The sequence below is a fragment of the Anoplophora glabripennis genome, unplaced genomic scaffold, assembly GCF_000390285.2.
Source record: "Anoplophora glabripennis isolate ALB-LARVAE unplaced genomic scaffold, Agla_2.0 scaffold55, whole genome shotgun sequence".
NCBI lineage: Eukaryota > Metazoa > Arthropoda > Insecta > Coleoptera > Cerambycidae > Anoplophora > Anoplophora glabripennis.
Genome location: NW_019416774.1, coordinates 606001 through 631635, shown reverse-complemented (window position 1 = coordinate 631635; position 25635 = coordinate 606001). Strand labels below are relative to the sequence as shown.

Below are 25635 nucleotides of genomic sequence, written 5' to 3'. Positions count from 1 at the left end.
CGCTTCGCCGGATGTATTTATTCACACGGATGAAATCAATTTAACATTTTAATGAATAATTTCGGATGCGCCGGAAAGTTTCGGTCGGCGCGGATTCATTTGTTGTTGCATCGTACGTGATTTTTATATATAAAAAAAACATTTATTCGAAATTGCGCATCAATTTACAAGAGGCATGTCGAAATTCTATATATGTTGTATAAACATAAACTAATTAAAAATAAAATTCAGTAAAATTCATATAGAGCAATGTGACAACAGCGCCACGGTTTATTAACACGGGGTACTAAGGTGTTTAGCAACCACCAATACGCAATTCAGTTGGTATCTGGATTCGGAAGTGTCTAAGTGTTTTTTGCGTACCATTTGTAATTTGCTTTGGAAAAAAGTCTTAAATGGGTGTCACTTAAAAGCTCATCAAGTGACTTTTCTAGAACGAAAATATCACTTTCCATTATCAAATTATCGAACCGGGGAGTTTTATGTGAATCACCTTGTATATACCCACCAGAAGCAGATGAAAATGGTGCCGCGCCAAGAGGTAAATGAAAAATCTATTATGTATTCATCTCCTGTTTCAGCGAACTCAGTTTTTTTGGTAGAGACCGGCTTGTAGGGGTCAAGTTAAATAGCAACCCTAAATAAATCATTATTCCAGTCTCTCTATCATCCAAGGCAGCGAAAACTGTTATTTTTAAACAGAAGCGAAGAATAGGGCGGTAAAATGCACTAATATGTAATAGTTTGTCATGTCAAAGCAATGTTGTCTAGCAGAAAAATATTCTATTTTGCGTATTTATCAAATCTAATTATTGTAAGTTAATAGTTCAGTCAATGACCTTTTTGCCAAACAGCACCGATTTTCATAAAAATTTGGATTTAAGTTCTACTTACGCTCTACTTCAAAGTTGACCTTGTACTGGGGGTTGCTTTTACCTTGGGGGTGGATGCCACCCCTTCTCGAGGGTGAAAAATGTTTCATTGAAAATAACTTGGGGAATGTATATATTGACTAATTCTAAGCAACTTTTGTTCTATAAAGTTTTTTCTGAAAATCAATACTTTTCGACTTATTCGCGAGTGAAAGTGTACATTTTTTAACCAGAAAAAAAACACTTTTTCAGACGGTTTTTCGCGAATAACTCAAATAGTAGTCTCAATAAAATAGTTCGCCACTGCTTTACGGTAACAATCATGATATGTTCGGATTCGTCATTTAATTTTCTACAAATTATTACTCTTTTATGTTTTCCGAAAAAAGCTTCATTTTCGAGCAAAACTTAAAAATATAACAATATAACAACGTATAACTAAAAAATACTACTACTACATTTTGTCTTATAACATGTAGGTACTTTGTAATATAATTTATTTTGACTACATTAATATATCGTTCCTTCAAACTTTTATTGTTTGTATAAGCTTGTTTCTAAGTTATTACGCTCATAGTTTATTCATTTTGTTGAAAACTTTCGACACGAGTTTACTTTGGGGTACACGTTGAAAAAACTTCTGACTTCCCTTGATTTCCCACAGTTACTCTAAAAATCCCAAAAGGAAAATTTGAGCATGTACGGCTAATAAAAATCTGTTCGAGAACGAGAATTAATTTGGTTATAAAAACTACTAGGGTCCCCGAAATAGTTTGGATAATACTTTTCGGCAAAGAGGAGAAACTGTGATTGAGTGTATTTTGTCCAATAAATAAAAAGTATAAAACGGTGACAGGACTACGGGTTCTATGGTCAGAAAAGGTAGCTTAACAATTCCCTAAAGGTTTTACCCTTACTTTCCAGGCTATTGATATAAAACCGCTCAGTTGGTAAAAGGAGCTGACCCTTATGTTTGTGAATATGCCTTTTAAACCACATCTATAGAAGTTGCGGTGCCAATTTCTCCTAAATAATCCTTCTATATAAGGTTGAAACTTAATTTAACTGAAATTAAGCCAGATTTAGTGGCATTCTCATTTAAAACAGAAAGCGGTGCAGTAAAGTGCGCTACCCAGGATATGATGGCCTGTAATCCGGCATCCCAAGTTTTACGGATATTAATACGCATGTATAACAACATCCTTTTACAAAAAATAACATGGTTTAATTATATTTTGACCACACATTTATTTACTTTTAAATAAGTATAGAATTACTCCATAAAGGGAGCTCTTTTAATTTTTAAAATTACTTCTCTGTATTCCCTTGCGTATTCTTGCCTGAACATAGATTTAAATGAATGAATGGAGTTTTATGAACGAGTTCGACACAACAGAACGTTGTTGTAACGAAACTGTGTATCTCTGAAATTAAATTTTGTATAATCAATGAAACATGTTTGCTATATTTCATAAAAATCACCAATGTTTCCAATTTTCGATCGTCGAGCCTCCACGACGAACGGAAATAACCCAGACGTCCATTTTTCATCTAATGATGGCAACGGCGAGCATCAAGGCTTTCCTCGTGACCACCGATGCGAGACGGAGGAAACGAAAATTTCGCCGACCTTTCGAAATTTTGTCAAGACGGATCCATCTCAAAATTTACACCGTAACAGATCTCCGAGCCTACACTAATTCTGTATAGTTTCAGGCCACTAGCTACCACGACACAGGCAGAAGTACCAACGTAGAGCTCTAAATTTTGATGCCACTGAACGGGACTCCGTGGCAGTAGTTTTGCCGGAATTCACTTCACTAGCGAACGAACGTGCACTCGCGACATTTGCTGTTCTTTCTGGAGGAAACAGAGATGAAAGGAATTCTGTGACAGTATCCCTAAAGTTAGAGACACAATTTAAGGAAAATACCAGGTAGGTCAATAGAAGAAGAGAACCTAAATGTATTTTTCCTCTGTTACTGTATAAGTATGAATGGTAAAAGAGATACTTGTATAATATCAGCTTTCCAAGGCTACTATATTGGAAGTTGTCACAAGACATTTGCATATTAATTTCGAAATAAAAAAAATAAAGCAAAATATAATAAAACAATAAATGAAAATATACTAGGAGCATATACCCAAATTTTCAAAAACTGCTGCATAGAATTTGCAATTCTAATAGCTGTTTTACATTGACAATTTATTGATCAATTAATTCATGAAGTCGCTTCATCGAGAAATTGGACAAGTGTAATGCACCAAATCTGCTGTCAAATAACTTCATGAATTTATTCATCAAGTTCTTGACGAACGTGAAGTTCAGAAGTACCAACCCAACAGATTTCCAGCCTCAGATCAGTAATGAGGTTATGTTTTTGGAATATGTAAATAATTATGTGGCGTCGTACTAATTTTGCATTGTATTTGCTGATTTGTACTTACAAAAACGAATGTTTATATAATATGTGTCAAAACTTTACCGCTGTTGTATCACTACAATTATGAGTGGAAAGATGACATTTTTGAGATTTATTTGTTTCTTTGATTCATTGGTAGAACTGATTCATACGTCAAAAAACTTGACAAAGTGTGTAGCAGTGTAAAACCACACTGTTTACCAATAAATTCGTGAATTAATTCATGAAGAACTTCGTCAATTTATTCATGAATACATTGTCAATGTAAAACAACTATAAGGCAATTTAATTTCCAAATATCTACATGTTTATAGTTTTTAAAAAATATTTGTACCGCGTTTGTTTTTTACTTATATTAACGGAAAATTGGTGACATCCAGTACATTAGGCTCAAGTATTTTTTAAATAAATGTAAACACAAACCTTGTCATTCTTTAACCCACATATTTTTGTGCCTATTCACCTTTCCTTTAAGTAGGTATGGTTGCGTAAAGTTTAGTTGTATACTTAGACGAAGCTGTTGAAGGTTTGTCAATAATTTGGATGAATTACTTCCCGTCCAGTTTTATTTTTGGGGTAATCAGCATACCCTTACTCTAATATCGTTCGTCAAGTTCTTCATTAGTTCACGAACAATAACCTTGCTAATAGGACAAAACCATCGAATGACGTTTAATGGAGGGAATTGATATTTAACGGAAAAATATTATGCCTAAATTATAGCAGTTTAGTAGAATGTGAAACTGTATACTTTTTTTATTATTGATATTTATTATAATAAATAACATACTTCTGGCATATTTATAATGTTTACACCTACTCCATTTTATAACAATTCCGTTGTCAATATCATTTTTATATCAATGCAGTTAATAAGGTCAATTTCTAATAATATACCTTCAAAATACTTAATGATAGACCAGTTTTATTGAAATTCAATTTGTCAGATAATATTACTATCCTCTTTGTCTCAAATAAAGGTTGGAAAAACAGTTACCTAGAAATTTTCCTGAAATAATATTTTTTATTTTATTCCTTTAATTTTTAAAGAACTCTACGTACATAATTGATTTGTTTTATAATTGTATAAAGAATTTCTTTTTACGGTTATATTAACTATGGCAAAATTTAATCTGTAGTACATAATTCTTCATCGAGCACACAGTGTACTGTGTTGCACAAGTACTTCCCACTATTTGTTGCTTGAATGCCAAATTTTATTAGTTAGTTATTTAGAACAAATTCAGATTCTTAATACGTCCACAGTTTTCCTGTTATTGGGTGTAGCTACATGTTGGGAATAAAGTAGTATCTGTCTATTCTACGGTATTATAAATAAGATTAAATAAGAATTATAACATTTTTTGAGAAGATCTTACGTCTAAATGGAAGGTTATGAACCCCTGCGTTCGTGACTTCAATTTAGGGTAGCTCTAGTGCTGAATTATTATGGTAATGTAAATGCGTATCCTCGTACATTAGATGCTTTGAGCTTTATCAGTGTAAATTGCGATTAACTAACTGTAAATGATGCTTTGATGGAAGCAAGAAGTTCTCGTAGGTGTGGCAGTAACATTATAATTATTAATTAAATACGTAAGCAAAAATACGTTTATTATTAAAATTTATTTTCGCTTTGCTGGAGAGATGACCTTAATGTTCTTGCTGATTTTCGCTTTCTGAAACGTTTGCTGTGATTTTAAAATTAGTTTTCCAAATTTGTTGCATTTAAGTAACTGTATTTTATCTTCAGTATATTTAAATTTTAGTTTATTTTAAATGAAAGGCAAATTAAGAAGTATTTAAATAATTTGCGATGAATTCAAGAAAAAAACATAACTAATTTATCACCCCTTATCACATTAAAAACTCGTTTATAGTGGTTACCTGGGTGTATCGCCCATAATACACTTTACATCATAAAACTATGTACGTACAGTGAATATATTTTCTCGCCAGCTAATGACCCATTACCGGAGCATTCATCATATGCGAAATGAAAATAAAAACTTTATTCTGAATAATTTATTTTTGTACCACCACAGTCAGGTTACAAAATATATAGGAAATATACGTTTTAATTAAGCAAACTTAAACATAAGTTGAAAAATTCGAAAAAAAACAAATATTAATTTCATTGTCAGATATCTTTCTAAATTTAGTTTTACTGAAATTTTAAATTTGAATCGATGATATTTGTATGATATAAAAAAAGTCAGTAATGACTGGACTACTAAATGTAACCAGCTAAAAAGGGCAAAATTAGTTGTATCATAACTATAATTTAATTTTAAGTGGCCGTGGTTAGGAACAAGAAGTCATTTTTTGGAGCAATACTTTTTAGTAATTACAAAGTGGCAGACTTTTATTATTGTATTTTGATGGGATTTTACCTATTTTTTTTTTAAAATAGTTATGTTCAGTTCGTCCACGGAAGCGTTTTATTTCATATTTAGTAACCAGGTGCAATCGATTAAGTTGTTTAGTATTTTATGTAAAAAGATAATTTGATGTGTAATTCTACGTGTTTTTAACTCATTACAATGAAAACGATCAAGTAGAGCATTATGTGGATATCCTCTTTCAGGATATATTCCGTCAAGCATAAACGCGACAAAGGACCCCGCACTAATCTTATGGATTTTGTCCCCCGGTGAATTTCTCTGTAACTTTGGGAAAAGATAGGTTTCGACTTACTGATCAAATAGCTCCATGTGCACAAAGCCCAAAAATCACTCCTATGGGCCCTACCGGGGGATTTTAGCCCAAAAATGATGGGGGGCGATGAGATGACACATCGCTCAAGAAACCAGTTCCGTCGCCGGGGAGAAGGCTGAAAATGGATTTTTGGGGCTAAAATTGTCGTCTCTTTCATATTCTGGGATCAGTTCATGGCTGCTGACCTCCTAAATACCCGAAAATGGAGTGCGAAAGGGGTAAAAACGTGAATAATAAGACATACTATAAAAACGAATGCGGACCTCGCAAGTTGCGCCTGAAAGTTGACAACATTGTGGATTTCATATTATTATATAGTCCAACGGCAGTTTCGGAATCTCAAATCCACAATATTGTCAACTTTCAGGCGCAACTTGCGAGGTCCGCATTCGTTTTTATAGTATGTCTTATTATTCACGTTTTTACCCCTTTCGCACTCCATTTTCGGGTATTTAGGAGGTCAGCAGCCATGAACTGATCCCAGAATATGAAAGAGAGGACAATTTTAGCCCCAAAAATCCATTTTCAGCCTTCTCCCCGATGACGGAACTGGTTTCTTGAACGATGTGTCATCTCCTCGCCCCCATCATTTTTGGGCTAAAATCCCCCGTAGGGCCCATATGAGTGATTTTTGGGCTTTGTGCCCATGGAGATATTTGATCAGTAGGTTGAAACTTATCTTTTCCCAAAGTTATAGAGAAATTCACGGGGGGCCAAAATCCATAAGATTAGTGCGGGGTCCTTTAAAAAATTTTCTTTGAACTTTTTCTAAAGATTCAATGTCAGCACTATAAAAAGGACTCCAGACGATTGATGAATATTCCAATTTTGACCTAACAAAAGATTCATAAAGTAATTTCATAGTATGTATGCTGCGGACTGCGGAATCCTTGAGAAGAACGTATAATAATACCTAAAGATTTATAAGCAGATGATGCAACTATCTCAATGTGTTTTGTAAAATTTAATTTAGCATCGAAAACAACACCAGGATCTTTTATGTACTGAGGCATTTGCAACATAGAACTATTGTTGAATGTTATAGTTATATTTGATTTAGTTAATTTTAGGTGTCAATCACATTACATTACATTTATCTGCATTTAGAGGTAATTTATTTTGGTTGCGCCAAACAGGTATAATATTTATTGCTTTTTGAAGTAGAGCACAATCAGATTCAGATGTAATTTCTGTGAATAATTTCAGATCATCAGCATACAACAAACAGTGTACCCAGTTAACATTCGCAATTATATCATTAATAAATATTACGAACAATAACGGGCCCAAAATAGATCCTTGTGGTACACCCGATCTCTGCTGAAACTTTTCAGATTTATATCTCTGGAATTGAACAAATTGGTATCTATTCTGCAGATACGACTTTAACAAATTAATCATTGTCACTGAGATCAAACGCTGTTTAATAAAATTCCGTGGTTGAGTCTGTCGAACGCCTTAGAAAAGTCAGTATATACAACATCCACTTGACTCTGACGGTCAAGCTTTTCAGCTATGTATTGACATTTCGTGATCAAGTTAGTAACCGTTGATCTATTCTTCATAAAGCCGTGTTGTTCAATAGATATTGTATTTGAAACTCGACTGTAAATGAAGTTATGAAGTATAATTTCTAAAACCTTGGCAAAATTACAGATAATACTAATAGGTCTATAATTGGTCAGTTCAAGTTTTCAACTTTTTTTATAAATGGGGCATATTCTGGACAGTTTTCAAAGATCGGGAAAATAACATGAATAAAAGATTAAGTTAAAAATAAACGAAAGTGGTTCCGCCAGAATAGTAGCACAATCTTTAACCAAAAATGAAAGAACTAAGTCTGGGCCCATAGTCATAGTAGGTTTAATTCTTTTAATGGCATATTTGATGATGCTGATGGAACGATAGAATTATTATTTATCATACTTGGTACCGTAAATGATTTGGAAAAATAGTCAGCAAAACTATTAGCTATCAATTGGGGATCGTCGATTAAGTCATCATTATATTTCGGTATATAAGAGGTGCTAAATTAAATTGAGAATTAAAATAAGTGCAGAATTTCCTTGACTTGACTTTATATTAAATTCAATATTGTGAAGGTAGGCTTCATATGCTAATTTAATATCAGATTTTATCTGGGATCTAAGACGTTTAAATACATTTAAATCATCATTGTTATAAACTTTTAAACCTTTCCCAACATGAGTGCTTTTGTTTAATATTAAAAATAATATGACCATTAAACCAAGGAGGGTAAGATTCCGGAAAATTAGCTCTTTTAATGTTAAAATCATTGGATCAATTAACAACGTTAATATGTTTAGATTTGTTAATATCTACATTGACTAACAGTGCCTAATGATAGGTACCTATACATCCTCATGCAGAATGACATCAGGTGATTTTTCAACAATACAATTTTTATTATATAGAATTAAGTCTAGTAACTTATTTTGATTATTATAAACTATTATATTGATCAAGGCCAAGAATATTACGTAAAACTACTCTCTTTTCTTTTCGTTGATATTTAAATTTTCATGAACCATTTTTCCGTGTAACTGTTGGCTGATCCTCGTACACTAAAACTCCTTCGCGATGGCAATCAATACCTCCAGTGGCGATGCTAAAAGTACGGAACTGTAGCGGGCGCGCTGTTAAGAGCAGATAATAAGGACTCACCTGAACGCTCGATCCGCCACGTGTTGCAGCTGGTTATTGGTCAGAATGAGAGCCTGCACTTGGCATCCGGCCAGGCTCTCAGCCTCCAGGACGGCCGTCTTCGATCCCACCACCTCCAGTTGGCTGATGCTGCCCTCGGGTAAGTCTAGAACAAAAGCAGCGTCGTGAAAGTGCGAAACAGCCACCGATGAGCATAAGTGCATTAACGGTTTATCTCCGGGGCGTTTGCCGTTCATGTGAATGGTTTTTAGGACGGGCTTCCCTTTGTCTATTTTTATTCGGTGGCGGCCTTTAACTGTTGTGTTCACGGTTTCAACGCTTGCACGCAAAAAAGCGGTTGTACGAAATGTTTGACATGGGTTTCTAAGAGTTTGCTTGAATTTACTGCATTTTAAAAAAACAATGGACTGAAAAAACCCTCCCGGAAAAAAATATTACATTTATGTTTAAGTATTACAAAAATCGACTAAAAAGGTTAACATTTTTACTTACACCTATATACAGGGTGTTTGTTTAATGGTGTGTCCTTTATAGCTTTTATACACATTGACTTTTTGACTTCTTGTCAAAGGAATTGACCCATCCGATACATTTTTGCCAGATTGCCTTTCATTCAGATATAAGGAAAGAGAGAGAGAGAGAGCGAGAAGGGGGAGAGGGCGAGAGTGAGAAAGGGAGATAGAAACCGAGAAGGGGGAGGAGGCAAGAGAAAGGAAGGGAGAGACATAGTTTAATAAACAAGATCCAAAAGAGTACATCTTCCTTATTATTAGAAATAAGCCCATAAATGTAATTTTATAAGAGCATATAACTAAAAATATTCAGGTCGTCTTATTAAAATGATTATGGAAAATTGAAATATAATAGAAATAGAAAAAAGATTATTGACTATAGAAAAATAGTAAACTACTTTCATCTGATCGACCTTATGAATGTAAAATTTTAATAAAATAATCCGTATAAAAGTTATAGGGCGTATATCATTTAGAAAAATACTTTGTATACCCCAACTATTCCTGTAGATAGAAGATAATTATTCTTCGAAAAATAATTTTCTTCTGTCTTACGAAGATATAACACTAATGTGAAAGTAGCTTTCGCCCAAACAAAAATAATTTCATAAAGAAACAAACCTTGATGCACCCTTTTTGGAGCAGGGATTATTTTAATTTTTTTCATTTCTTTTTATCACAGGAAAATACATGGCGAAATACTCAAATACATAGAAAAACAATTACAGAATTCGTTGTCAAGCAAACATTTAATACACTGGAAATGACTTCTACTATTATGGACAAATAATTACTGGTATATAATTCAGTTTATTTATGAATTTATGCAAACACCGACAAATGCCAACTTATAAAATAAACTCAAAATTGTTTTTGTATTGATATTATATTTAATAACCGCCTAGAGAATATTTAAACAATTTTACGTTATCTAGTGTAGATAGAGGGATATAATGTTGTCAATTTCGTCGAAAATTAAGAATAACCTTGTAGTTCGAAGACAATAAAACTATAAAAGATACTACCCTGTATAAATTTCCACCACCTATCCCCATAATTACAAAACAGTTGTGAAAATTGCTGAAAGCGCTACAGCCACCACGACACTCTCATATCAACATGTCAACAACACTCTACCAGGTTATTGTTACAATTTTTTTATTTTTCCCTTCTTATTGCCACTCTTGTAATAGCGAAATACCTAGATAATTTCTATTGGACGCAATAAAATCCAATATACGACAATGAAATCACTCCGGTCGGACCATCCCTGCGCCCAGCGGTTGCGATGAAACAAGTTTATGCCACCTATACACTTTTAGTTTTTTACATATTCTCTAAAATATTTCCAATGTTACAAAGTATAGGTATGTAATTTGTTTTGTAAGGTTACAATTTAATAAAATCACAAATATGTTTCGGTAATAAAATTTTGTTATTTCAAATTTTATGAAGTAAATTAATGTACGCAGTAAGAAATCGACTCTACACGCAAGTATGTCGGAATCAATATAACAATTTGGTGTAAAATGAAACTTATATTTGTAAAAATGTTGAAGGGGTAAAAATATTCACAAAAACCTTAAATGATAAAAAAGAAAATCTTTGAAAGTTTGATAAAATTTGCACTACGATAAGCAATTTACTAAATCAGGTTCAAAATTAAAATGAGAGCAGGTAAACCCTTGTCATTCCTGAAATACATCTTGCACCGACTAATAATTTGGACATTTGGACAGGTATTAATTTACTGGGAGAACAGGTCACAAATAGATCATTTGTTGTAAAACAAATTTTTCTTTTTTAAGATTTTAAATTTTGTTTCTTTCATGAAGTGGTTAAAATTCTTTTTTATGCTGTTATTAATTTTCTGGAAGTTATTTTTAAAACTATGTTTATAATTTGTCAAAATATTACACACTCTATTTCTAATTTCTGTTTTTGCGTTTATATTAAGTGACATAATACCAGTCTCAATATTAGCAATAATAATATCAAAAGGAATGTTCATAATAGGTAATGAAAATTTCGGACCTAAGCTTAAAATATATTGTACATTTTTAGGTATGTTGACATTTGTAAGGTTTTTAATATAATTTTTGTTAATTTTAAAATTTTGTTTACTTTTATGACAGTAAATTATGATTTTTTTATGTTTATTTTTTAATTTAAGAAAAAACTCATGGTACTTATTACTTTGTATATGACAAAACTCATTTGCAAAGGAGAAATTATTTATTTATTATTAATTTTATTTTTAACAATTTTTTTTTAAATTGAGATTTGCAATGTTTGCCAAAGTGCCTTTCTTGAATCCAAATGATTATAATTTGTGAATAAAAAATTGTAAATTTATATTGAAATTTACTTTTATATTTATTATTTATAAAAATGTGACTTTTATTTTTAATTTTAATGAATTTAGGAATCAATTGCAAATTCTTACTTCTGACCAAGAAAATCTTCCTATTTTCTTCTTTTGCCAGTCTTCTGTTAAGCTTCTCATAGACGTCCTCTAGAATTACATTTGATGATTAAAACATATTTGCCGTTTCCGCATATTTCTCATGGTCTTAGTCTTAATCCAGGAAACTTAAAAGATAAGAACTTACCAGGCCAGGTCTTAATACCTCCTTAATGCTAAGAATGCGTTCCGGATACTTAAATACTATGTTTAAGGTTAAATCGAGGCCAAGTCAAGTCTTTGCAGTTTTTATAAACAAAGCTAAGCTCTCGCACACCTTTCATTTAATCATTAAAACTATTATTAGATGAAAAGTTATGGCAAGTTGCCATTAGCAAACCAAATAATTTTCGTTTTTGGCATTAAACTTTAAATTCCATGTAAATTGAATTTAGAGGTAAAACACATTTAACATGACGAAGTAAAATATTTATGAGGCAAAAAATATGAAAAAAGGAAATAGGGCAAAGGTATTAAAATTTAATTCACATTTAGTTAGGATCCGGTGACTTATTAAATTTTATAAATCATACGAGCAGATTAATTGAAAACATAAAAATTGTATAGCAGTGGTTTGAAATAGACAGATGCTTCATATTTATTAATGTAAAACATAAAGCTATTAATGGTACGATTCATTGGAGGTTTTCATTTTATGCGTTGGTTTATTTACTAGCTTCAAGTAAGAAAATAAAGTATGGTGGAATAAAGTGTTACTAAATATTAGGTACCCTTTTTTAATGTCGAGGAAATTGAAAATACCTTTTTACTATATGTACTACTTGTGCTTTCTGTGTTTTTATTACTTTTTGACTTACGGTGATGAATTTTTTAAACAATTTATTTTTAACAATGTTGTAAGTACGCGGTAGAGCAAGTACTAAACTATATATATTACGCAGTTACATAAAAGAATCCCTTAAAATATGGTTATGTGATCGGTTTCGACTTCTTCGCCCTCTTGTTCAGGGAAAATTCTGAAACTGGAGATTACGTCCTCTGAGACTGGCATTAAATAAAATTTAGTAAAGAATGTTTTAATATAAAATACAGATAATAAAAAAGTTACAGAATTCCCCACAAAGCAAAAATGTGGCACAATGGAAATAAACGTAGTTATCGTGAAAAAATGTATGTATTTATAAAACACTGTCTTTCAAAAGTGTGCCTGTAGAATATTTATACCATTTTAAGATAACCAGTTAAGTCAGTTTTGCATCAAATCAATGTTACAAATTTTATTTTTTTTACTTTTGAAAACCATATATTGATTTGTTATTCATGCACACGCTTATAAAAATAGTCATAATGTAGATATACTATTCAAAGCAGAAAGGTCCAACCTACACAATGAAACCAAAATCTTTCCAATCGGACTATTCCTGCGCCCAGCGGCCAGATGGAACATTTTTTACACTTTCAAGTTTTATATAAATATAAATATATATCACTGTACATAAAAAATTAAATACTAATATACTTCTGCTCATAATTACTTTAAACCTTTACAAACGGTACGAATTTTTTTATTGACCTCTCCATAAAATTAGCTATTCATATTCCCATATTATTTACTATTTTCTATATACATATATAAATAAGTTTGACCTAATTCTACTCGAATGAAATTCGTCATAAAAATAAAATCTATACATTTTATTGATTCAACGAAAATCTGGTTCGTTCAACTTCAAAATAAAGGAAAACACATATAAAATCAGCTTTATTTGCTAGATAAATGAGAAGTTTATTGGAATGTTGTTAAGTTCTAGAAATATATTTATAATATAAAGTCTTAAGATACTTAAAAGACACTTATTGCTAACACAAACTACTCAGTACTTCTAAAATTTTGTATTTCTGTTTATATTGGAGCAGTTTTTAACTAGTACTACCATTAATAATAAAAAAAACGTTTGACTGTAACTGTTCTGAAACTCCGTACTGTGTTTGTTCTCGAGAACTTTTCACACATCATTGATAGAAATTAGACAAAAGGAACTTGTCATAAACTCTTGTGTTTATAAGAAAATTTATAGAGGGTTTAAATTTTGTTTGGGAAATTCGTTCCCGACAAGTTGCCACATACTGCAGCTATCCGTTAATGGATAACCTTAAACTTATAGCCTTCTTTATGAGAAATTTTATGACGCTGTGACGCCCTAGTTTCGTATCACTAATTTCGGCACAAAAAGTTTTAGGTGTACTTTAAAACTCACGGAACTTGATGTCTTGCAGTTGACAGCCGAGCAATTGCCTTTCAACGTGTCATTTTCATATTTATCGACATATAAAATTTACACCCACAGATATTTCAGTTTTAACAGACTCCGTTTTCAATTATCCCATAATAAACAACACATCGAAATAATAGGTGATGAAAGTAATTCTGAACGATTTGTTGATTTGTGTGTAAAATTTAGGATACATTATTGGCTTTGTTTCTCCAGATTGACTGCCAACAACTCTCGCGCATAGCCTACAAATTTCACCGCTGATTCGAATTATTTCTCGGAATGCTACGAAATTGGGGCTGGGACACGAGACCCAGTTACCTCACATAATCTAGAAAACAGGCAGATTCCAGGAAGGGAAGTTAACAGACATGAATCACCCGAATCGGAAGAGACCAGATATCATGATCCAAATAGTAGTCTCCGAGAATTCGCGGAATCATCCCGATGTGTGATCGAACGTCGACTTCGGAATCTTGCAGTTCAGTAACCAGAGCAGAAGTATCTAGCCAGTGTGAGTACACAACCTGGATTCAAGCGTATTCGTTGCTCTTCAATACTTTGAAGCCATTTATTGATTTTTTTAGAGGCAAATAAGCCCCAAGGTATTTTTAAAATGGAAATTCTGAATAAGTCAACTAGTTTGAAACATTACTGGTTTTTTTAAATGTGTCTGGAAAGGCTGTAGCCTGGACAATTATCTTTATTTACAACGTCAGTCAATAGTTTTGGATCGTGATGCATTAAGAAGTCTTGCAATGTACAGCCATTTTAATGATGGAATTTAGAATATCAAAGGAATATTAAATGCTAGAAGATAAGATAAAGCAGATGATTTTCTTTGGATAAAGCGCTCCTTGATGTTAATTAGCAATCAACATGAGCTTAGAATGCCCATTCGAGATTGCAGATATTACACGTTCAATTACATTTTAAAACCCCCATCTCTGTACCATAAGATAAGTTTTACGGTAATTATGTCTTCAATGACCCAGTCTGCTTCTAGTTTGGACCGTTTTAAGAAGTTCTGGGGGTAGTTCTGAGAACGCCTGCTTTCTGTTTAGCCAATACTTATTAGACACTAAAGGTAAAAGTTTAACCAAGAACGTTTTTATATATTTTATACAAATTGATAGTAAATTTGAGGAAAATTTGTATATTGATTATTTAAAACGTTTTTAACATAAAACTATTGGTAAATGTATTGTCGTTCCTACATTATCAATTATTAGATATGTTCAAATTTCAATGACTACTTAGTTTACTTACATTTTTTATAAATTCAAAATTTCTTTAAATCACCTACTGAAGATACTTTAATTTACCAAAAATGAAAACATATTTATATACGCAGAATCATAAACCGGATGTACTTAATCAAATCAAACGTACTAGACTGTATGTGTTTGAGGATACTTTTTTATTAGAAAAAGATTGTGGCATTCTCGCACGAACGTCACTGGTACAAGTAGAAATATTCGGATCACCCCAAAAAATCCACATTTATGCCTTAAAAGCGTCTTTCAAATATTTCGCACTTATTTACAAACACCCTGTAGAAAAATGGATGGTAGGAGAGGCAAATGTTGTTTTAGTTTAATTCTAAATTCTGGATTTAGTTAATAAGTTTTAGCGTTTTCAATGGTTTGGAAACAATTTACCATTTGAAAAAGTTATCATTAAGATAAACAAGGAAGAACCTGGTATTTAATATGTTTAAATAAAAACGTAAATAAAATTAGGATCTACATCCTATGTTATTCGTTCCTATTTCTATGGACAGATCATTAAAAATACCCCTTTAGTTATTAAGTGACATTTCTTTGTTAAAGACTTGATATTTCATCAATTCTTTCATCTACTTCTTTGAAAATTTCAAACACTTACATAATTTATAAAATAAATTTATAATACACATAAATTTCAAATATTTGATAGGCAACGAAAATAAGACATTATTTAAAGTTATTTATTTGTGTTGACTGATTCTTTTAACGCAATGGTTTATTTCATATTAAATTTTTTCCAGAGATGGTAAAAGTGGCAAAATATACATATAAATATAGAAATGTCGACAATAATTGTTTAAATTGTAAATACGTAGTCGACTTGTTCGTCTGATATTTATTGCTAATGGAATATTCTTATCTTCTATTGGAATGTCTTTTTACACGAACAGAAATGCTTATTAGTGTATTTTCCTGCATCTTGCACCTCTCTGCGGTGTTTGTTTTTGAAAACAGAACTATTAAATACAACATTTTGTATTAGATCAAATGAACGTATCAAAAACGAGAGATATAGGCAAAAGATTCATCATCGTAATTATTAGGGCGCAAAATATAGATAAAACACATTGTTGCAATTTTTCAGTAACCATTAACTAGTATGATTACACAGTACAGCTTTTGATTCTAACAGAGGTACATTAAATAGAGAGACATTAGTTGAAATAAAAGCATATACTTGTACTTTAAGTTCAAATGTAAATAACATGTAGTTACGTATGATTTATGATGATATATCTGAACCTGAAACATAATACCTCTCTACAAAGTTAAAGCATATTCGTGAGATTTCTATATCAGTCTTGTTGCGTCTATTTAATGTATTTATAGGATTTTGACTAATGTGACTTAATTTCAATGTAAATGAAATATTTCTACTTGGAATTCCAATCGTTGAAAATCGATGAATCGTATAATTACTGTTAGTAATTTAGTTGTGTTGCCTCATTTGTTTACGTTTGTTTAATTTAAATTTGCACGCTACTTGCTAGATCATGCATCGCATTACATTCGGTCAGTTTCACTGGTCCAACTTTACAATTTTCAAATTCTTATTTTTATCTCATAGTGAACAATAAGCAACATACATCAGTAAACTTTATACAGGGTGTCAAAAGTTTGGTTGCCTTAAGTTTAACAGACGATAAGTATATATTAAAATAAACAAAAAAACTTTATATGAGGGGTCCTAAACTCAATCATTCCCGAGAAAAAAAAAACAATTAAAATATCCAACTTGATGTACAAAAGTTCGATTAATTAAGGAATATTGACATAACTGCGTGCGTAGAATACCATAAAATACAATGTTTATCACTTTTTTGAACTTCTCTGTGCTTAATTCTAAAAAATAATTAGAGTTGTAATAAATTTAAAATTCGATAAAATTCATATCGAGCAATGTGGCAACGGCGCGACAGTTAACACGAGGTACAAAAGTGTCCAACAATACGCAATTCAGTTGGTATCTGGAATTTGACAGCCGAAGACTTGCGAGAACGAATTTTTGCCACTGCTCATCAAATAAGGATACTACATCCGGGTATTTTCCAGCGAAAATTGGATTCAAAATGGTGGTGGACAATTTGAGCATATGTTGTAGTTTGTTTTGTAACTGTGCAAATAAAAATTACTGAATTTTGCTTTTTGTAAGTCTCTAAATTATTTTTAATACGTATGATTATTTGGACGACGTGAATCTTTGGGTACTTTAATTACATATTTTTCAAATTCATAATTTGATTAAAAGTTTTAAAGAGATCCATATTAAAATTCCTCCTAAATTTTATTTTATTTAAAAACTGAAAACAATTGTCTTGAAATTTACATGTTTCACAATAACAGTTGTTTACATTTTTGTTATTCCATAGGACCAGTTTGCCGTGTGTACACGTGGTGTGTATCAGCTGCGTAACATTAGGTTAAGCGCTGTTGTCACGTTGTGATGAAACTCCCGAATGTTAATACTCGCTGTATTTTGAAAACTGTTAATCTTACGCCCCTGTCATAGACAACTTTTTTGTTCATTTATGATTACTCATACTGAAGTAATAATAGTCAAAATTCTTATACCCTGTATAATCGTAGGAACACTGATTCTTCAATTTTTAAGATATAAACAATATTTCTCAACAAAAGGTGCTGCCAAATGTGTAGCCAACTTGATGTACATAATTTCATTTGTAGATTTGGTTAAAACTTAAATAAAGTTTCTAACAGAAAAATTGTACCATGGTTTATCACACGGTAGTTGCTTTATTACTTATGGGTTTGTTTGATCACTAAAACATTTTGTAAGTATACACTTCTATTTCATTAAATTTTCATTTCCCCCCTCGCACACAACACCATTTTTGTGTATAAAACTTCTCATTCGCTCTTATCTTTTCAATTAAAAGTAAGTAGCGTGAAAATTAGATTCTACCCTAGTTATAATCCCCATATTAAACTTATTTCACACGACGGACACGCTCCCATAAAATCTTGCGGCAATAGTATAATATCAGCGATACAAGTTACGTTTAACTAGATTATGCAGATAAGACGCATGTTCCCCTTTAGAAAACATCCCGAGGGATAATGAAAGGTCTTCGACAGGTCAAAGAGGTTCTTTCGCTGGGGCACGGATGGCGGTTCGCTCTGCTCCCACTATCTCCGAGTATTATTATTCCGACGCTTCCGCTCTCGAGTAAATGTAACAACCACGGTTATTACTGTCCGTTTCGCCGAACTACTACGAATATTCGGATGTGTAGGGGAAACGTAAATGTTATATGCACGCGATAAACGCAACGCTTAACTATTTAATCCTTCGTCAATCGTAGAGAAAAATCATTAGAAATTATTATTTTTAACCACGTGTTCGGAAGGCATAATAAAGACAGAAAATCGGAAAAAAAATTTTACTCCACTTTTAAAAATGAAGGAAATCAACCCATTACTCCCGCCAAGAGCGAACAGCGTTGCCAAGTTCACATCATAATCTGTAGTTCACATTTACTTTGGGTTCCGCGTTAAACGTATCCACTTAATCCGTTTTAGTATACGTATACATATGTACGAAACCAATAAAATGCAAGTTAAAAAAAGAGCATGCTGCATTTTGTAATAAATAATTTTAACAATTGCATTAACTTAGTGCAAAATATGTTTTGAAATGTTGAAAATTGGTAAGGAAGCTTGATAACTAATCTAAAAATAGTTTTACTACCGTTTGACAACAAACTGCCTTGTATCATCTCTCTCTCTCTCTCTCTCCCATTCTCCTTAATATATTATTAAAAAAGCAGCAGATTTTGAATGGACATCTGTTAATATTCATGAAATAAATAAAGATCAGTGATAATTTAATTTTAAAATTAGTATTCTTTGATCTGATTGACAAAGTGTAAAATTATTATAGAAGAAGGAGGAATGAACACATTGTATATCCTGTTAGGTTCAAATGCCAATATTGAGTTAATTTTTCGAAGGAAATTGTGTAGTATCCACTAAAATCTTTTAATAATTTTTTTTAAACTAAGAACAAGTGCTCCTAAGTATATTTTTAATTAATTATTTTCATAAAGTCTTATAACAATTAAAACAAGAATACAGCAATATATATTTAATTACTTCAATGCTTTAATTAGTAACATCCGAAACGTTACATTGTAATTTTGTTAATGGCCTTTAGCCTTGTGTATAAACAAATTGTAAAAAAACGGGAAAATGAGAACAGCAAATAAATTTATTTTAATGTGCATTTAGGGGTTGTCTGGAAAGGTATGTAAACGGAAACTCATTTTTCTGCAAACAGTTTTCGGCGTTTTTAATTAATATAAATGGTCAAAACATGTTAAACGTAAAATATGAAACCACCCCCTAATTAAAAACTGTTTACGAAGGTCAAATTCGACTGACAGTATTTCTAATATTTACGAGTGATTAATAGAATAACATGACAGGGTAAAATCAAGGGTAAAATATTATCAAATTATTCAATCATCAGATATTTTATTTATATTTACATTTTCTAATTTTATATATTTTTAATGAAATCGTTGGGACATAATTTCGGGGAAGTCATATTTAGTCAATAGTCATTATTTAGACTCAGCAAATCAATTTATAAATCTAAGGAACTAGGAGAATCATCAGTATAATAAAATTAGTTATAAAGGCGCATATGTACGAGGTCCTAACCAAAAGTTACAAGATTTAGAATTTCCTGCGCTCGACTACAAATTTGCACTTAAGTAACATCTTCAACTTTCTTTGTAACGTCACACCTTAGTATATGATGGTTCGGTCTGTCTGTAGCTGAGAAAAACCAGTCATTTGTGACAATGGTTTGTTGTGCTTGTGTGTGAAACTTGCTTTTGTTTTCTCATATGATTTAGGGTGATTTTCAAAGAGCTGTAACTTGGAGGAAAATGGTCGTAGAGAGAATAAAAAAAAAGGAAATTGAAGCTTCAGGTGTCTAGTTTTCAGATCTGTAGTTTAAAATTTTTAGCGTCATTTTTTGAGTAATCATAAGAAAATCAACGGAAAAAAATTTGTAAATTTTTGCTTTAAAAAAATTTTTTAAGTTTAAAATGTTTCTTTAGCAATAAAAAAAATAAAATGTTCATGATTCTAAAACAAAAAATGAAAGAAATTTTTTTTATCAAAAACTCAATTACGAGTTGTAGAGAATACTTTGAGGTTATCATAACCCTGCTTGGATTTCAATATTAATTTTTTAAAGGGTATAAGTCCCTGGTGAGGACTATATGCTAAAAATTTTTTGAAAAGTTGTAGAAAATTTCATGAAAATTGTTACGTCTTTCTTGCTTATGCCATTTTGCATGCACGTAGGAAACTACATTATAAATGTAGGCATAAGTCCACATTGGATTTTCATGTAAATTATTTTGAATTTTAATACGAGTCAGGTTGACGAAGTAGAAAAATAACAGAAAATTGCTACAATTTTCTGGTTTATGCCGTTTTGTACACGAGTAGAAAATATGATTAAAAGTCATTTTCAAGAGTGGCATGAATGCCACAAGGTACCGTCGTCGTATGTAAAAATTTTTAAAAAGTTTATTTCATCGCTTGTACAATTTTCGAAATACTTATACTTACTTGCATTTAGCGTATTTTTAATTTTATAAATATAAGTAATTCATGTATTTAATTAAAGTTAATAATAAACTATTTCGGCATAAGTCCCCACATATTAGAAATGATTTTTAATAATTTTTTGAGTCATGATCAGAAAAAGAAGAATTATAGAATATTGCCACTTTCTCGTTTGTGCCCATTCGTAAATGAGTAGAGTATTTTATCACAATAGACCATACGTATTTATGAACAATATATTTAAATTTTAAAAATTAAAAATGTTATATAATTTGAATTAACCGCTACAGTCCAAGGATGATCTACTTGAATTGAGCCGACTAAGGTAGAAGAAGAAGAAGAAGAAGAAGAAGAAGAAGAAGAAGAAGAAGAGGAGGAGGAAGGAGAAGAAGAAGAAGGAGAAAGAATTAAGCTAGAATACATAGTGAAGAAACTGGTTTATAACTGATTTAATATCATGTATATTGAATTTTGTTTTTTGTGTTTGGTACTTTGTACCTTAATTACTTAATTTGTACTTTAATACATTTTATTTTTGTATTAAAAGATTTATTTAAAAGTAATTGAATTGAAAAACCGCTGCCAACTCAATTGTCAGAATGACTTTGACTTACTAATTTTTAATTATAGTTAACACAAACACAAATTTTTATTAACTTAAAATTAAAGCATATCAAGAATATAAGTTTTTTCGGTTTTATAATTTTTCACATTTTCAAATTTCAAACAGTTTTATCTCCAGCTGTTGTAAAGAGAATTGCAAGAGCTTTCAAAAGAAATATTACTCAACTCCCAATGCCATTTAAATATTTTGGGGTAATGCTTACCCTAGCTTGGGGGTGAAAGTGGCGGAGTCAAAAATACCAGCAAAGAATGTCCCCCTTTAATCTAAAATCGACGGGTCTGAGCGTTTTTCTACAATCTTGATGCAGTTCCTGAAAATGGCTCTGTTTCGTTTTCATTTGGTCACCCTGTATATTACAGTGGTACGGCTGTTGAGGTAGCCAGCAGATTTACTTTTCCTCTTTTTCGACATAAGCCGTTATTAAAATTATAAAATGAATAATTCAGCAATCTAAGCGGGCGAAATATTGATTCATAACTATGTTTCAGCACTTTCAGCATATTTCTCTTCTTATTATATGTCACGGGTATTGAGATGGCTGTGACATGGTTATGAGATTAGCATTTTGGGTCAGGCGGTACACCTCCGCAAGTTCTGCGACGTCAACCTTCTTAGATGTACCGTTATTTATAGGGCCTATATCCTTTTCAATCCTTTACCATTATATTTTTATTTGTTGTCAACATTCATGCTATATTTAGACCCCGTGCGGCAGAATGGGGGTGTGCGGGTTCAGAACAAAGAACATGTGGGTAAAAAATGATTTATTTATATTTTAAAAAAATATTGGAACCAGTTTAGGTAGGAACAAAACAATAAAATATTGTTTTTTAATCTATCTATTATCAGAACTGCTGAAAATATTTTAACTAGTGATTGGTATGACACACCAACTTTTTCAGAAACGTTTTTAAATTATTAACTTCAGCAACCTTTAAAAAAATCAGTTCTATGATATTAAAAACAAGAGCTCTAACGTTTCATAAAAAATAATATGAAACTGTTAATAACGACTCATTTCAACTTTTAGTAAAGATAATATTTAAAATATAACAAATTTAAAGGAGTTATATATTCAACTAATTTAATTAATTTGAAACTAAAGGAGGAGCAATGAGGACGACACATTATCACTTTTTTAATGAACTCTATGTTGAAGTAAAGGATTTTATTATATTTATATTTCATATGCTTATATATAGCAGTTGAAATCAGTGAGATTTATTTATCGTTTGCGAATATATAAAGAATAAATCACTGAAAGAATCTGGTTCATTCGTATAAAATATAAATTTAGGTCTGGTCTTGTGGGACCTCCTCGTGTCTACATTATAACATTTTCTTTGTATGTTAAGATATTGATTTTCTTGACTAAAAATATCATACTTGCAGCACGTTTTATTTTGTTTGATTGTATTAAATCTTGCATGCCATTTACATTACAAAAAAATTGTATGTAGTTACCACCGTGGTAGTCACTTTCGATGTATTCATGATTCAACATTAAAATTATAGAAAACGAAATAGTTATATAAAGAAAAGTCAGAGACAATTTATTATATTCGTATGTAAATCAAGAAAAATGATTGTAATTAATTACAACTCAGATTTTATTTTTTTCATTTAATATTCAATACCATTCAACAGTCCGTTGATGTATTATTCATAAGCATTGTAGAAATTTTCAAAATGAGATTTTCTCTCCAGTTGTTTCAAGATTCACTTTGATAATTCCGATATCCATTTACGTTATTATATACAGCAATAATAAAAACAATCCAGGAAAAAGAGGAACATTAGGAATTGGGTTTTTATTTGATCAAGGTACATTTTGTGCTGTTTTTCGGCAATGTGAGCTTTCTCAATGTGGCAGCTAAACCTACATTTTTCTTAATACCATATCGTCTACTGTCTCATTTGAAAAGGTTAAAGTCGATTCTGATACTACACCTTATTGACTCTCATAAGTAGGCTTTCAATTCTACTAAATCTCATTAAGATAAACAATGTCTCTACAAATTAATTAAACTATAAAGAAAGGAATATTAGTGGCAAAAACTAAATGCTTCTGAATAAATCATTAGGTAATACTAGTTTAAATTTGGGGTAATACACTAATGCAAAAAATTAAAGGGTCAAAAGATTTTCCGAATTTTTTCCGGGATTTTTGACAGGTATTTAGGTGAAAAATATCGTATCGGAAATTAAAAAAAAACATTTTGAAGCTCTAAGATTCTAGTTTTTAGATCTTTCCGTCGAAATTTATTAGGAGTAAAAAACCATAAATTACCTTTTTTTCATGTTCTTTAAAATTCGTGTAAAAAATGAAAAAAAAAGTTGCGGCAGCATGTTATAGGAAATTTATTTCAGTTTTCGAAACTGCCCTTCGATTCTTTGTACCATTTGCCGCCGCGATATCGATGATTGAAGACATAAGGATTTTTTTCTAATAAAAGTCCGATATTTCGATGAAAAATGGTCGTATTTAAATAAAAAAGAAATTGAACAAGCTATATGATCCCTGCAATGGCGTAGCTGAAAAAATTTAAGTCCGTGGACTGAAAATTTTTTTCGCGCATAACAACCGTAGCTCCTAAAAAATTTCAACTGAAAGAATTAAAAACTAGAAACTTAGAGCTTCAAAACCTGGAGAGAATACAAAGAAATTTTTTAAAATTTCTTCATTTTAAAATGTGTGGTATTTATCTTGAAAGGGGCTATGATCACCAGCTGCTTAGAAATGAATTTAATATACCCTCTCTTGAACTTCGCAGAATGCAGCAAAGTCTGAAAATTCTCTATTTGCTGACACACAATGGAATTGATTCACCAGATTTATTGCAGAAATTATTATATCATTTTACACCTGTTATAACTCGCCAGCCCTCTACTTTTCACTTGCCACAAGCTAATTCAGACTTATTGATTAAATCACCTTTTTATAATATGTTACATAATTTTAATATGATTTCTGGTACATGTGATATTAATTTTGATGGGTTAAATGTCATATTGGATAGATTTGCAGTAGCCGTAAGTGTTTTACATCAGTAGTATACTAATTTGCTTTTGTTTTTTGCATTGTAACCTGATGTTATATTCTTGTATGTACATTTAATTATGTCTTGTGTTGTATACTTATCTATCTTTGTTATTTATATACTTTAGTGTAGTCATATTGTCCTGTAATTGGAGTAATCTGTTGGGCAATGAAACTAAATAAATAAATAAATAAATAAATAAATAAATAAATAAAATACTTTTTTTCACGGAAAAATTTCGGGAATTCTTTAGACCCTTTAATTTTTTGCATTAGTTTAGATGGGCTAAAAATAATGTCAATACCTTCGGATTTTTTACTAAATATTAGCTGAAAATAAAATATAATTCTTTATTTGTAACGCCTGAACAAGGTACATAATTCCATCAAATTTTAGGTTGTGTACCCAGTATACAGATATGTTATTTTTGACCTTATAAATAGGTCCACATGCTTCTTAGAAAGTCAGGATAGGACATGCCCAATTGTTAATAATTAAAATTATTTACATATTACTAATTTTTAAATAGTATACAACTGAAAATTTTGCTAAGAAAAAGATATTCTTGTCTTAATTCGATAAAATTAATAGTTTTTGAAAACTGTACGATTTGTAATTAAAAAGTATTTCACATCTAAGAATAATGCCTAACTTAATACCTAGTTGATCCATTTAAAATGAGTGTTTGAAGAGATTGTGATGTTTGGAATCAGCGACCCCAAAAAACGTATAAGAATGGTCAAATGTTTTGCATTAACTTTTTTTTCACTTATGACCTTGGATTGACCTTAACCCTGACCTGATCGGATTAAACGGACCCCAGATTCGAATTCAGCGACCCCAAAAACATATAGACATCATGATAGTATGATATTTCGGATTAGATATATTATTTTGTCGCACTGTTACTGATAAAAAATGTTTGGTTATTGTTTAAAATGGCGAAGGCGCAGGTCACAGTGCAATTCCATTTAAAATTACATATTTCTCAAAATCAGTTAATTTTATCGGTACCCTTATCGGTGTACCTTTTTCTTACTAAAATGTTTATAAAATTTAGTTGTGCTATTTGAAAGTGGGAATTACTATTTAGTTCATTTTTGACTTATATTTGTACGTTGTGTTTAAAGTCCCGTAACTTACTGTTAGTAACGAAGGAAGAAAATTG

The 25635-nt window shown here is 31.2% G+C and overlaps 1 protein-coding gene across 1 annotated transcript in view; it reads right to left on the bottom strand.

Annotated features, from left to right (window-relative positions):
* Positions 1 to 25635, bottom strand: part of LOC108906056 (chaoptin-like) — a 104584-nt gene that overhangs the window by 39901 nt on the left and 39048 nt on the right. The window contains exon 2 of the mRNA XM_018709197.1: positions 8699 to 8843. Coding sequence (XP_018564713.1) covers positions 8699 to 8843 — 145 coding nt within the window. The remainder of the gene's footprint in view (positions 1 to 8698; positions 8844 to 25635) is intronic.